Source organism: Molossus molossus, unplaced genomic scaffold, assembly GCF_014108415.1.
Source record: "Molossus molossus isolate mMolMol1 unplaced genomic scaffold, mMolMol1.p scaffold_m16_p_15, whole genome shotgun sequence".
Taxonomy (NCBI): domain Eukaryota; kingdom Metazoa; phylum Chordata; class Mammalia; order Chiroptera; family Molossidae; genus Molossus; species Molossus molossus.
Window position 1 is genome coordinate 29133547 of NW_023425350.1, and position 15764 is coordinate 29149310.

At 42.1% G+C, this 15764-nt stretch overlaps 1 protein-coding gene across 1 annotated transcript in view; it reads right to left on the reverse strand.

The window, feature by feature from the left end:
- Positions 1-15764, reverse strand: part of THADA (THADA armadillo repeat containing) — a 323998-nt gene that overhangs the window by 89131 nt on the left and 219103 nt on the right. The window contains exon 30 of the mRNA XM_036262631.1: positions 9489-9604. Within this exon, the coding sequence (XP_036118524.1) occupies positions 9489-9604 (116 nt within the window). The remainder of the gene's footprint in view (positions 1-9488; positions 9605-15764) is intronic.

The following is a 15764-nucleotide window of genomic DNA, read 5'->3' on the forward strand; positions in this document are numbered from 1 at the left end:
CTTCATATATTCTCAAGCTTCACTTCTTCTCAAACAGCTTATTCCTTCAAGACTTGACATATTTTTATTGATTTTTGTTTTTGTTTTTTTTTTCAAAGAGAGGAACAGGAAGAGGGAGAGAGGGAAAGAGAGAGAAATTGATGGGAGGGAAAAATATCAATCAGTTGCCTCTCGCACGTGTTGTGACTGGGGATTGAACCTGCAACCTGGGTATGAGCCCTAACTGAGAAACAAACCTGCCACCTTTTGATGCATGGGACAATGCTCCAACCACCTGAGCCACCCAGCCAGAGCGAGACTTGACATATTTTTATTTTTGTTTTGAGAGTACATTTATTTTTTTATTTTTAGTATTTTTTCTTTATTGATTTGAGAGAGAGGAAGGGGGAGGAAGAGACAGACAGAAACATCAATGAGAGAACATGAATTGGCTATCTCCTACACACCCGCCACTGGGGATCAGGCCCACAACCTGGGCATGTGCCTGACCACGAATCAAACTGGTGACCTTTGGGTGCATGAGCCGACACTCAACTACTAAGCCACACCAGCTGTGCAAGACTTGACATATTTTTAAAAGGACTATCTAGCCCTGGCCAGTTTGGCTCAGCAGTTAGAGTGTCAGTCCACAGACCAAAGGGTCTCGGGTTCAATTCCCTGTCAAGGGCATGTTCTTGGGTTGCAGGTTCGGTCTCTGGCCTTGGTTGGGGTTGTGTGGGAGGCAACTAATCAATATGTCTCTCTCACATCGATGTCTTTCTCTCTCTATCTCCCTCCTTCCTTTCCACTCTGTCTAAAAAGACAATGAAAAGATATCCTTGCATGAGGATTAACAACAAAAAAAGTACTATCTAATGAAAATGTTTTGCATCTTGTCCATTAGTTTGGGTTAAAATATGCTAACTTAATGTTTCTCTCTGTTTTTAAAAAATGCAAACAAGATCTCATTCTGAGATAACATGACCTTAAACATTCCTGAGCAGTCTGAAAGGGAAAGGAATAAATGTCAACAAGCTTGAACTAAAATACAGCAACTTCATTTCTCTCATCATTTAAATATGTGTAAAAAGGGGGTGCATCTGTAAAAGTTTCAACAAGAAAGATAAACTTTTAAAAAATGAATAAATAAATAAATAAATATGCATGAGGCTCAAGGAGACTTTGAATGGGCTGAATTGGAAGTTTAAAGAGAGACCCTAATGAAAATCTTCCTCTCCAATAAAATCTGGGGGTGAAAGAAAAGCAATTTTAAAAAGGGAGTGGAGGGGAATATTGGGAAAACTTTTATGTTGATAAAAAAGAAAAAGAAAGAGTGAAAAAGAAACAAACCCAAAGCAAACCCCAACCCCTAGCAATGCCTGGAAACTTGCTATGTAACTAACCATCTCTGTTCAGACTTGCTTCCCTTCAAGATTTGGCAGGGACCACAAATGATAGCCTTAAAACGCCACATTATCATCTGAAGATTTTAACAATCCTTCTTGACTGGATTCTGTTCAACGGCATGGGAACAGCGGCACCCTGCAGCTGCGGCAAAGGGCTGAGGGCTCTATTTCAAGTACAGTAGTTATGAGAGAAGGTCCTCTTCCTTTGGGAGGCGACGAGGCAGAGACATGAGGGATTTGGGAAAGGCGCAGGGGCAGTGGGAAAATGGAATCAGACCTAAACCCCAGTATTCCTGCCTGGGAAGTGTAGTCTCTTGTGTGAATAAATCTGGTGGTTAGAAAATAAATGCTGTCTTCAGCTGTAAAGCAAAACAGAATCCTAAACCAGAACTTCCCTGCAGCTGGCCACAGACCCCTTGGGGAAGAACTGGGATTGCCACACAAAAGCAAGCCCTAGCTTTGTCTCTATAAGCATATTTTCCTTACACATTTAAATCCACAGGCCCTCAAGGAGCATACCACTCAGCTTAGTGGGGACCAGTAAGTACGAGAGAGCACGGTGAGAACAGACGAGAGTATGGGTAAGGAGATGGACAGGGAAGGAGATGCTGAAGCAACTGGAAATACATGTACTAGGCAAGGGAGGAGCAGATGAGGAGCTCCTGGAGGTAGTGTCAGGAGCACTGAGCAGGGAGCCGTATAGGAAATGAGTTTGATCAGATAGTAATAATTTTTGCAAATAAGAACTAACTTGGGGTAACAAACCATTAGGTCTAGTACAAAGACTAGGTTTTCAATAAACATTAGCTCCCTCCACCATCTATTCCCCCCATCAGTACTGTTTTATTCAAACATTTATTTCTCAAGGTTGCTTTCCTTGTAACCTTGGGACCTGTTCTTGTGTTCCTGAGAGTCTGTTTTTCTCACCAGAATATCAGACTGTTATTTTTCGAAATGATAAATACTCACTGCGTGCCAACAGAGCACTGGTCCTACCCCAGGCACTGAGGCCGCTGGGACGGCTGCCCAGACAAAGGAGTGTGGACTCCCTAGGACAGTGCCGGGGTCATTCAGCCCCTCAGCGCAGGTCATCCCAGGTGGACGGGGAAAGAATTCTGGGATGACCCCTTCAGTAGCCTCAGTCCTAGCCTGTGGCTCCAAGCTCCAGACACAGCCCTTGAGAACGAAGGTGTGATGGTAGGGAGTCTTTCAAAGAGAGGGCTGAATGATCACAGAGCCTGGCACTAAAGTTCTAGGTCTATGAGTCTATCTGACAAGACTCTGTTTTGTTGCCCTTGCTACATTGAAGTAGTGGTTTTAATAAATAGTTGCAGTATTTAATATAGCCTGGAATATAGCAGGGCTCAATAAGTATTTGTTGAATGAAGGGATATAAGTATTGTCCATTCTACTTAAGTATCACCTCATCACCTCAAAAAATGAAAATGGGCCATGATTTTCCAGGACAATCTACCATACTAGAGTATCAGATTTAAATGGCCCTTGTGAGAGCAACTGAAAGAATTTAAACTAACTTACTAAGGTAGATTTAAGTACCGACCTCAGAAATTCACCCATATATTAAACAATGGTACGGCCCTCACACTGGCACATCTGTGGAACTACATTTTCATGGCTACATCTTCTGGGAAGCAGGCTAGAGAAACTGTCAATCCATCTTTCTCTAGTGACTCACCAGCCTCAGAAGAAATAGGCAAGTGTGCTCTAGCATGACTATTATTTTACCCAGAACTCATCCCTGACCCTCTCCTGCAGGGCAATGGGAGACACAAGAATGCACAGGAAAACATCAGCAGTTCTCAATCTGACTGCACTTGAGAATCTCCTGGAGAGTTTTAAAAATACCAATGCTTGGGTTACACCCTAAACCAAAAAATCAGACATTCTGGAGGTCAGACCGGGCATCGGTAGGTTTGAAAACCTCTCCAGATGATTCTACTATGCAGCCATCAGCCGATCTGGTACCTGATAAATGCCAATACCAAGAGTCACAAACTCTTTGTTCTGTGGGAGCTGCAGGTAACCTAATGAGGGAAGTGGCCGGGATGGGACAGTGGAGAAGGACAGAGCACATGCTCTGTCAAGAGAGGACAGCCAATACTGAGCTCTGGCCCATTGCAGCTATGTGGGAATTTGACCTGGTAATGCCAGATCTTCTAGTTTTTCAAAAGAAGCTAGAAATATGATTTACTGTGAAATTTCATGATTTTTAAATATCAAGGGCTAATTTAAAATACATGAAAATTTAAACCCTGCTCAAGTCAAACAAAACACGTCTATGGTCAATTTGATCTAGATGCACTGTCAGTCTGACCCCCTAGCTGAGAGTGCACAGTATACCCAGGTCTGAGCAGTGTCCCATGGACAGCCCAGGGCAAGACTCTTTATTAAGCCGATATGATAAAATGTGAAAGCATGGCAGCTTCCATGCTCAAATGTTGGAAGTAAAAACTGAAAAAATATCTCTATTGTTTTGACTTATCTGCTAATGCATACCAAGCTGAAAAGCTGACTGAATTGGGTGTCTTACCCACAGGTTTGTCTCCCCAACTGTTTCACGTCAGAAAAGATTTTCTTATACTACGGGAGATTTGAGAACAGTTAATGAAATATTTACGAATCTCTTAAACAAAGCTTGGCACACAGAAGGCATCCAAAAAGCAAACATTTCCTTAACCTAATCTTTAAAATCTTAAAATATTGGTGGAGGTCTCCCATGCACTGCTGGTGGAAAGATGAACTGTGCCTCTCTTTTGGAAATCAATATGGCAGTATATATCAAGACCCTTAAAAATGTTCATATTTTTGTGATTAAGTTATTCAACTGTTGGACATTAAACCTAAGGCAATAACCCACAATCACACACACACAAATAATCACAAAGATTTTCACTGGAATGTTATTTATGACATAAAAAGTGAAAAAGAAACTAAATGGCCAGCAATGGAGCAATGGTTAGGTAAACCTAATGACTTACAAAAAATATGCTACAAATTATATTTTCAAAGATTTTTTTTTTCTAATTCAAAAACAGGCAAAAGTATTTTATTTTTAGAGATGCCTAGGGTGTAAAACTAGGAAGCAAAGTAGTTATCATAAGAAGTCAAAACAATGATAAACTCAGGGGAATGATAAGGGAACAAAGAATTTTTAAAAACATTTGTCATTAAAAAATTTTGAAATTGTGATAAACTATACATAATATAAAATTTGCCATCTTAACCATTTTATGTGTACAGTTCAGTGGTGCTGACCAAATTCACACTGTTATACAACCAACTCCAGAACGCTTTTCATCTTGTAATACTAAAACCCTCATATACACTAAACACTAACTCCTCATTCCTCCCTCTCCCCTGCCCCCCAGACTCTGGCAACCACCATTCTACTTTCTGTCTCTGAACTGACTACTCTAGGTACCTCGTGTAAGTGGAATCATACAGTATTTGTCCTTTTGTACCTGACTTATTTCACTTAGCATAATATCCTCAAGGTTCATCCATGTTGTAGCAGGTGTAGAACTGCCTTCCTTTTTAAGGCTAAATAATATTCCATTGTCCATATATACTACATTTTGTTTATCCATCCATCCATCAATGGACACTTGGATTACTTCTACATTTTGGCTACTGTGAATAATGCAGCTATGAACATGAATGTATAAATATCTCTGCTTTCAAGACTGCTTTCAATTCATTTAAATATATACCCAGAAGTGGAACTGCTAGATCATATGTTAATTGTATTTTTAATTTTTTGAGAAAACGCTATACTATTTTCCGTAGTGGCTACACCACATAGAATTTTTAATAATAATAGCAAATGCTTTCATGATACTGTTAAGTGAAAAAAGTAAGCTATAACATATATACAGTATAACCTCAACTATGTAAAAGAATGATTAGGAAAAATAATAAAGTACATACATAAAACCAATATAATAAGTGGTTTCTATTGGATGGCACTAAGATTAGATGTATATTCTCTTCTCTTCAAATTTTATATTTGACTAATTTTCTATGATAAGTATATACAACACTGACCATCAAGAAAAAAAAAAAAAAGGGAAAAAATTTAGTAGGACATATTTTCTTCCTGGTCATCACATCATCTATTGTACAGTCTGGCAGTCCATTTAGTTCTCTGAATTTACTAAAAGAAAAGACACACACACACACACACACACACACACACACACACACTTATTTCTTTCTTTTTATAACCAAAGGAAACACTAGATAACCAAAATGATATCTAAAAAATTTTAAGCTCGATATAATAATAATTTTCTCAAAGTAAATAAATCATTTCTCCTCTTAGTCCTACTTGACAGGGCTTTTAAAAAGTCCTTTCTCTTCAGGCAGAGCCTGTGACCCAGCTGGGACAGCGGCACTGGAACCTGCAAAGGGCCAGGGCAGCAGCCAGGGCCATGATTGGGGGGGGGGGGGGGGGCTGTGCCGACTCCTCCTCCATGGCGCCCACGGCCCGCCTCTCTAGGACAGCAGCTGATCCCTATTCTCACTCATTTTCTGGCCTAGGTCAACTCAGTTTTTCTTCAATAGTTGGTACACTGCCTTTGCACCATGAGAGAGACAGTAAACTGGATTGAGGAGGGAGGAATGGAGGAAAAAGGGGAAGGAAGGGACTTGAAGGATTAATGAGCTGATTTCTATAAAGGCTTTGACATCTTGGAATGAAAAGCGGCCTGTAAGAGCAGAAGCCCAGTCCTCTGCTCAGGCCATGTTGCCAGCTGGCCATTCATCACCCAAAATTCCCCAACAACTCCATGGCTATTGCTTAATCACCTCATATAAATCCCTATTAATCTTGCAAAGTCAAAACACAAATATATGACAAAAGTCTTTATTTTATGTGCCCCAATTTCAGGGTCAAAATTTTAAAAACTGAATTGGTTATCCAATGGCTCCAATGAACTTACACAAACAAACAAACAAAAACCCTTCTTTGGGAATAAAAGGACAAATAAATGACATCCTCACTCATGTTTTTGTACTTACTGGACTGAATGAACTCAGGCTAAAGATCAAATAAACTGTAGAGAGAAAAAGGTGCTGGTGCTAAAATTTAAACCAACTTTTTTGTTTTTGCAATAACATTAATGTTTCATAGCTTATACTCAAAAGATACAGAACGTCCTCAGTAGGCACAAAGGAACATTTATTCCTCTTTCATGTGTAAATCGTGAGGGACATAAAGAAGCCTCTTCAGCAGAGGAATCTGGGATACTGTGCATTGTAACATCTTCCATGGGAAAGGCAGGTGAGAATGTGAAGACAGGGGTTGGCTTTGAGAAGGGCCCACGGGGACCCACACAGCTCATGTGAGCAAGGAGCTGTTAGTGGAGACAAACACCTCCTGTAGCAGCACTCTCAGAGGACCTCGGGGACAGGGTGACATGTGACAGACCAAAGTTTCATCACTTATATCCAGGTCTATACTTTCTTATTCAGGAAGCTCAAGGTTATTGTGTCAGTGATGTAAATAACACAGAAAAACGGATCCATGGCTTTGAAATGCATTGTGTTCTGGCCATGTGTTTTCCTTCCAAACTTTATTTTAGGCTCTAAACACATCCTGATTAAAATGGTAAAAGTGTGCTGGGTACAAAGAGGAAGCCTGGTGTTAGAAACCATCTACAGACCACCCATGAAGTGTAAAGTTCACACTTGGATAATAAAGTGTTGACTGTACTGAAAGCATAAAAAGTGGCTTTCCTGGACTCTCAGCAAGGAAGGTGGAGACCCAGTGAAATGCAGTGATTCATGCCTTTGTTTTCTAGGGCTGGAAAATCATGGAGAAAAATCAGAGAAGGTGGGTGAGGGTGATGATGATGAAAAGCCTGATTAGAAAACTGCAATGGGAACCACAGGGAAGGTTAAAAGAGGCCAGGAGGACTTCTCAAGCTGGAGAGGAGGCTCATGACAGCTTAGCTTTGCCATCCATCTTCAGGCATTGCACAATATGAAGGTCCATTCAGATGGCTGGCCTGTTACTCTGTCTCCTCCTTCCTATCCAAACAGAAGAAACAGGCTCATCAAGTCAGTGGATGATGAATGTCTATAAACCCATGAGGGTGGCAAACTAAGGGGGCTGGGCCAGTTCGGCTAAAAGCAGGGGTTTCAATAGCATGGTTTCTGGAGAGCCCTGACTTCCTGATAACCTACAAATGATAGCTGGAGGGTCTGGCCTGCGAATAGGTAAACACATAAGAGCACAAATGTGATCACAGTTCCCTGTTCTGAAAAAAGCATCTGGGCTACGTTGTCTAAAAGCCACACAGAAGGCAAATGATACTAGGCTCATGGAAGTGGTTTATGGTCCATCAACTCCTAGTCTTCAAATAAAAGAGAGAGAACAAAAATCAGACTAAAATGAGAGGTTAACGATCACTTTTTTGCCATTTCAGACACTAAAGAATTTCCCCATCAATATCCCTGTCCAAAGCTATAGGTGCTTAGAAAACACGGAAACTCATAACCACACAATGAGAGATCCTTCACTGGCTCCCTTTCACCCGAAGGTTTGTTTCCTTTAGGATTTCTCACTATGTGGCTCAATTATTTTTTCAGCTTTATTTTCTGCCACTTGTACCTTATACTTATGCCAGAAGAGCTTTTTAAAAAATATATATATATATTTTCCTTAATTGATTAGAGAGAGAGGAACGGAGGCAGAGACAGAAACATCGATGAGAGAGAACATCGACTGGCCACCTCCTGCACGCCTCCACTGGGGCATGTGCCCTGACCGGGAATTGAACTGGCGACCTCTTGGTGCATGGGTCGACACTCAACCACTGAGCCACACTGGCAGGGCCAGAATAGCTCTTTATAGTTCTCCACACTAACTATTTCATACCACCGTGTCTGCCTATGACATTACCTGAGCCTGGAATGCCCCTCCCTGCTCCGGCCACTTAGCAAAATTCTACCCATCCCTTGAAGGGTACGATGTCAGGCTTCTCCTGCCCCTCCTCTGAGCTACTTCTGTTCTTACTATATACATTTATTATCCCCCTTACCATACGGGATGAAAATTATTTATTTACACATCTTTCTCATCTCTGGATGTGAGCTCCTTGAAGCCGGGCCTAGTTCTTCTGTATATGCATTCCTACCTCTCCTAATATAAAGGCTGGTGTGTAGTCCGTGCTCCACAATCCTTTGTTGAATTACTCTGAGTTGCAGGTCTCATGCTGCCTATCACTTGCTTTGCCACATAAGGCGGGAAGCCCAACAAAAGTAAACAAAAGCATATTTTTTTAAAATAAAGAGGTTGCTAGGTTAGTCAACCACTATACTGATTCTTCATCAAACAACGTACACAGCATGGAACGTGTCGCATGTGGTCCTCCCCCAGACCTGCCTGCTGGGACTGACTGAGGACACACCAGGTCCTTGCGATAACGCTGTCCCCCAACATCAGAGTCGAGTTCTGTGACATGGATTTTGAACACAGTGTTACAGACAGGATTTCCTACGTCATAAATGAGAAATTCTTTCACTCCATCTTTCACACAGAAAATGTTCTAAATTCTAGAATACCCTAACAATAGCAAAAATGAAGAAGGAAATGTATCGACCCTTCTGTGCCGTGCTTATTCAAGCTACTCTACTACCTACTTAAATGGCAACATCCTTGTCTTCTTATTACACCTATCTGTCCCTCTGTCTGCTAAAGTCTCACACCAATCTCTAATCTCTGAGTTGTCATGGCACCCAAGAGTATGTACCGCATGATCTCCTCAATTACTGCCTTTCATTGTTACACTATCTAACACAGGGCTGAGGACATAGCAGGTATTAATAAAAATAAACTGATCAGTGGACAGATAAAAAGCCATATTACAAGCCCCCCAGCCACACAGCAGTTTTAGAAAAATTGTCAAGAAAATATTTTTCTTTCTTTACCACAACCCAAAGTTCTAAAAAGATAAATACTCCAATAAGTTTAGAAAACTCATGCCAGTGACGTTTAAAACTCCCACAACTAGAAACAGCAATTCTCCAATGTATTCCTAACCCCTGATAACTCCTTGCTCATGAGGGGTTTTAACATACCTCTTGGCCAGCCAGAGTTTGGCTTTGGTACAAACAGCAACGTCAGCCAGCTCCTGCTGAAAGTGTGCATTCATTCTGTATTTGGAGTCTGAGAAGGCTTGTAACAAATGAAAAACCTAAACCAAAACAGAGAAAAAGCAGTATCTGCTGTGAAAATATATTTTTTCTAAATGCAAGTTCCTCCCTTTTAGGTTTCCTCAAAATATCCCCCTCAAAGAAAACAGACACCTGCAGAATGTGGCTCTGGTCTCTTTGCAAAAAGCCTGTTGGTTTTGGAGAATGTAGCAAGTGGCAAGGAACCCAAGTACCTGTGCCCTGGGTTCTGTACACAATTCCAAATCAAGGCGACCACTCTGTGATCAGACAACCATTTGATACAAGAGCTTATTAGTTACAAACAATCTATAAATTGATTTTAGCAAAGAAATGCAAACATCTTTCTTAATGTTAGCAGTCTCATATACAAAATGTAGCCTTTAAAGTCTAAGTCTGAAAATCTAAACTGGTCTACATGTCTGGGTTTATCAGAACAGGTTGGCTAAAGAAGTAGGCCACAATGATGCTTGCCTTTGCAAACACTGGACAGTGATGTTTGTAAACTATTGAGATTTTTTAGAAGATCTTTGCTGAGATATCAGGAGTGGAGGCAGCAATGCAGACACACCCCACTTTTTTACTCTTACATGACATTATATATTAGAATTAAGCAGAGAAAGACAAATCCTGTTATATCTCTAGCTGCCTATATTTAGAATGAAGGCCACAGTACCCGCAGACACGACACAGGCCATAGGCAAGTGTGCGTGCCCACCTACGTGTGGATTCACACTCAGATGTGACATCAACAAGGCCTTTGGGAGGAGTACAACCTGTTGCAGAGAAAGAAGTGGACAAGGGCGAAAATGAGATCCTCTGACCTTAGCAAGTGCCAAGGAGAAAGACGCAGATCAGAGAAATCCTTCATTCGCACTTATCTGACTCAAGGAGAGGAGGCGGGTGGACCAAAGCAAGTGCAGATAAACACATCTAGAACTTTGAAAGGCTAGTTTAATAATCAGTTTGTTTTCTTTCCCTATTGTATCCTTCATCAGAGCTACAGATGGTTCTTTCTAAGCAACAAGACTCGACTTTTTCTTCTCTTTCTCTCATGTCAGTAAGGGCATACTTGAGAGCTACAGATGGAAGGGAGTAGAGAAAAAGCCAGAGGCCAAGATAAAAGAGACGTAGTCATCAGACCCTAAATTGGTAGGAGTTGGCAGGTTTTCTGGGGTCAGACATCTGTAATTATGAACAACAAATATATGCTGACCACCTCTGGTTTAGAGAAAAAATAAATTGTAATTAATTTACTGTATGTGCCCTGGCCCATGTGGCTCAGTTGGTTGGGTGTCATCCTGTGCACTGAAAGGTTGTGGATTTGATTCCCAGTCAGGGTGCATGCCTGGGTAGGGGGTGTGCAGGAGGCAGCCAATGTTGTGCTCTCATATTGATGTTTCTCTCTCTTTTTCCCCCTTTCCCTTCCTCTCTCTCTAAAAATCAATAAAATAAATCTTTAAAAAATTTACTTTATGTAACCACTATTTCTGTTTTCTAGACAGAAGTAACTGGACAGGAGAATGCACACATGTCCTGATGTGGAAACTGAAAATGCTTTCTCTAATAATGGATCTGTTATTTCAGAAGCAGCAGATCAAATATCACTATTCCACCACACCCCCACGGGGACCCAAACCACCCGTCGTGAAGTCTGGAGAAATGGGTCTGGCTGGGGCTTCTGTTCTTATGTGGTGACTGCCAGAGTGAAAAAAAATACCTCCCTCTGCCTGAATCCCCACCAGCCTGAGAGAGTTGGCAACGTCACCGGGCCTCGCTTTACTTTTCTCCACAGCTGCACAACACCAACCACCAGGGCTTTTCATGGTGTCACAGGATTGTAATTAATCAGCAGACACCAGCAAAATACATGACTGTGGAATTTACTTGTAAAGAAAGCTGTGAGATTTTCAAATGCTTCTCATTTAGAAGCAATCACTTCAAAAATAACTCCTGATGGATGTTTAAACTTAGTCCTATATTTGCTCACCTTACTTGGCAAAAACAAGGCTGTTTTTGAAACGCTTGGTAGCTCTAGTTTATGAAAATCAGCCTGCAGGTCCATCAATTCTGTCACCTTGGGTACAAACCACACAACAATTGTGATCCTGGTTATGCACCAGGAATGGAGAACTACGAGTGTGGTTGAGCCCAGGCCTGGGATAATTTGGAAACAGATAGTACAGGGCTGCCCTGAACCAAACACGGAGAACCCAGAGCTGCCAGACCCGAGGAGGACTAACTGCATGCACATGAGAACTGGGAGAAGTTGAGTGTCATTTTCAGTGTCCCAAATCTGCAATAGGATTCAAACATTCAGGCCACACATAGTTATGAAAGAACGATTACCAGGGGACTGTCCTAGGAGTTACGGCAGAGAACAGACCCCCTGCTCTCCTGCAGCTTACATTCTAGTCACGGATACATAGAAAATCAGTAGCTTCCCTGGCTTTGACTGGCCGGGAGATAAAACCTTCCCAGCAGCATTGTCACCTGATGCTTCTTGACCTCATCCTCCACCAAGTCCAGCACACAGCAGGAATTCAACAACCACTGGCTAAACTGATGTCTTCCTGTATTAATTCTGCCTTTCGGACAAATGCCCAGGGTTTGGGGGAGCGGCTGCAGGTGCCAACCTCTGCTTGGGAGTGGAGACGCGAAGCTGAGTACCACCACGCTCCTCACTCCAGTGGGGACAGCAGGAAGGCTAGATTAGTGGTAAGAATGCAGCCCAAGGGCAGAGAATAGGAGCAACACAAACTTTGGAGCCAGGTGGATATGGGGTAAACCCAGTTATTATGAGTGGGGCTCTGGGCAACTTACTTAACCTGCTTCCTCATGGAAAAAGGTTAACATCTATAATAATATCTATACCATAAGAGTGTAGAGAGATTTAAAAGAATATATAGTACTTGGCACACATTAGGCACCTTAAAAAAAAGTTAAGGTGTTTCTGTCTGCTCCCTCCCTTCCAGCTCCCATTCCAGAAACAGTCAGAGAAGGTTTTGCAGAAAGTGATACTCATTTGTGGCCTTGAAAAAAAAATCTTGCCAGAACTGGGAGAACAATACACAAACAGAGAAACCTAAATTATAAAAAATTTTAAAGGGTATTAAAATATTGGTATTCCCAACAAAAAGAGTAAGCCTTAATGCAAACTATGGACTTTAGTTGATAATAATGTGTCAATATTGGTGTATTAATTGTAACAAACATACTGCTCTAATGCAAGATAGTAATAGGAGAACGAAAGAGAGGGGGCTGGGAGAACCTCCTCAATTTTTCTGTAAACCTAAAATTGTTCTAAAAAGAGTTATCAATTAAAAGAAAATATTGAGACCACTCAGGGGATAGCAAGTAGTTCCGTGTGACGAGAGCATAGCCAGGGTATGTGTGCAGGGCGGTAGGAGACAGAGCTTGAGGGGTAGCTGGGTCACATTGAGCAGGATCTTAAATGCAACAACGAGGTACGTGTATTTTTTTGTTCATGGCAAAGACTTCCTCAGAGAGAGCTCTTAAGTGATCAGATCTGTAATTTGGGGGGGGGGAGGCCAGGGCACTGTAGAGGCTGGATTAGGGGGGCCACATGACCAAGACTACTGTAATAGTCTAGACAAGAGGTGGTGAGGGTCGGAACCAGCAGCTGAAAACCAAGAGCCTATGGGCAAAACGTGGCTGCAGATGTTTTATTTGTTCTACACGGTATTTTGAAACTATCATTTATGAATTGGAAGATTTCACATCAAAGTTATCCCGTCTTCCAAGTCCTTTTGAAAAATCAAAAGATCTGGCAATCTTGGGGCCACACTCCTGCGGAGCGACAGTCACCTGGCTGGGGATGAGCAGCAGCGGCTGGCCCCTCAGGTGAGAAACCCGTGCTCAGGTTCACTACTGTCCTCACTGCTGCCCAGTACTCGTGGGCACTCCGGTGGACTGTCAGTGTCATATATCACTGCTCTAGTGACCCCGCAAACTTACGAAGAATCAAGAGGAAAATGAAATATTTACTGAACCCAAATCTCTGTCAAAAGTTTGAAAACAAGAAATGGATCAAGAGGGCTTCTCTTTGTACCCATCCTCCATTCACTTACTTGCCTGAAACAGACAGGACTGCCTTTGTGTCACCCCAATGACACCCCAATCTAAATGATAGCAGCAATGGAATGAAGAGTAAAGGATACATTTGAGACATTTTGGGAGGCTGAAGAGGCAGGACTTGGCAACTGCTTTTGACATGGAGCTGAGCATCAGGAAAGACTCTGAACTCAGGCAGCTGGTGATGGGGGCCATCCTTCAAGACATGGATCACAAGGGAACACGCAGCAGTTTGAGGACTGAGGGAGGGGGATTTAATGAGTTTGGTTAGGAATATCCAGTGATGACTGCTCTGGTTAGGGTAATACACTGTACAAACCAGGGATTCGTTTGAGAATGAAGAAGAACTCTATTAATAATCACACTGGGACAAACCAGGACAGCTGGTTACCTCTAGCTATGGCAGGCCCTTTAGAAAAGCTTAGAGTGGATTTAAAGGTGTCTTCAGCCAAAGAAACAGGAGAAAGCTTTGTTGACTTAAGATAGTTGTGATCCAGTCAGAAAGAGACCAACAGCACATAGGAAGCAACCAAGTGCAAACCAGCAGCATCCCCCAGTGCGATCACAGGCTCAGGACTGCCGAGGGGTGAGGCGGTCATCCCTGCTTTGAGAAGGGGGTGGTCAGGAAGCAGCTGAGGGGGGACTAGATTTCTGCCCCTAAGAAGCATGTCTTAATGAAACTCGGGGAGGATCTAAGAAAAGTCTGGAGAACCTGGAAGCAGTTACCCTCTGCCCACCCCTATCCCCACTCTAAACACAGAGACCCAGGAGAGTTTCCAACCATCTGTATAAAGCATGGAGTCCATTTTGGCAGCTTTGAATCTTAAAAGTGACTCCACAGAGCAAATGTAATGCTCTTTGAATAAATGCCACAGGCTTAAAAAGAATCATGAGGCAGATCCTGAAAAAAACTTGCACTGCACCAGTGAAATATGTCTGGTTTATGCTGCTGGACTAAAATAGTGACTTGTGTTAGACAAGATCAAGATGATAGATGGCTGTTTGGGAATGCAAGGCTGAGATGGGTTTTCCTCTTCACCAAGCATAGCTTCCAGGCAATGTTCCCCCTTATAAAATCAACAGCAGCTGAGCTCCAGAAACCAGCAGAATCCAGCAATAACAGGACCAGGTTTTGCAGGTCATGAAAAAGGACAACCCCAATGAGAAAAAAGATGTTCATTTCAGAGGTCAGATATAAATGAGTGCATGTATCGTAATCATTAATAATCCCAAACTCTGAAGATCAACACATCTATCCATTTTTGCAACTGTATTTCCTTAAAAACAGATCATATTCTTTTACAGCATGCAGACTGGGGGTGAACACTTTTGTCCCTATCACACTCAGCCGAGTATAAAACTTCTGCATCTGCCATTTTACCTAGCCTTCCCCCCGTGTTGCTCCAACCCCCACAGCTAAGTCAGAGCCACATTTTTCCAAGCTCAGTGTTTACATAGGATTTTATTTCGGCTGGTAAAACATCTGTATTTTTTCAGGGACTTAAATAAATGATCTATGCCGGGAATGTACAGTATAGGGTGATGTCAGGCCCCCTTTTTTTCTCGACTCACTGGGCAGAACAGGCAAACATTGTTTCAGCCTGTCGCTGGGAATGTGAATATTTATCCTGTCGACTTAATTCATACAAACAGAACTAAAGGCAGGCAGGCAGAAGTATTTTATGGCTTTAAGTCAGACTGAAGGGGGGGGGGGGTGAGTAGGGGGATGGCTGAGAGAGGAATCTAAACTTTCTAATTCACAGGAACATGCCTAATCATATAACTGTCGGGAAATGGAAATGGATACAGCAAAAATCATCTAAAAGGCAGACTCCGTGTGTGTGTGTGTGTGTGTGTGTGTGTGAGAAAGCAAGAGAGAAAGGTTCTTTAACTTATTTGCCATGTCTAATTATTAAAATGTGGCTTAGGATTTAATTGTTTTCTGCTGCAGGCACATTAATCTTACCTCCAACAGGCCCACAGGCTTCTCAGAAGCAGCTCTCTTTTCTCTGACTTCCACAGTGCAGGGCACGGTGCTTGGTGGGTATATGTCCCTGCCTAGATAACTTAACATAGTCTTTATGGACA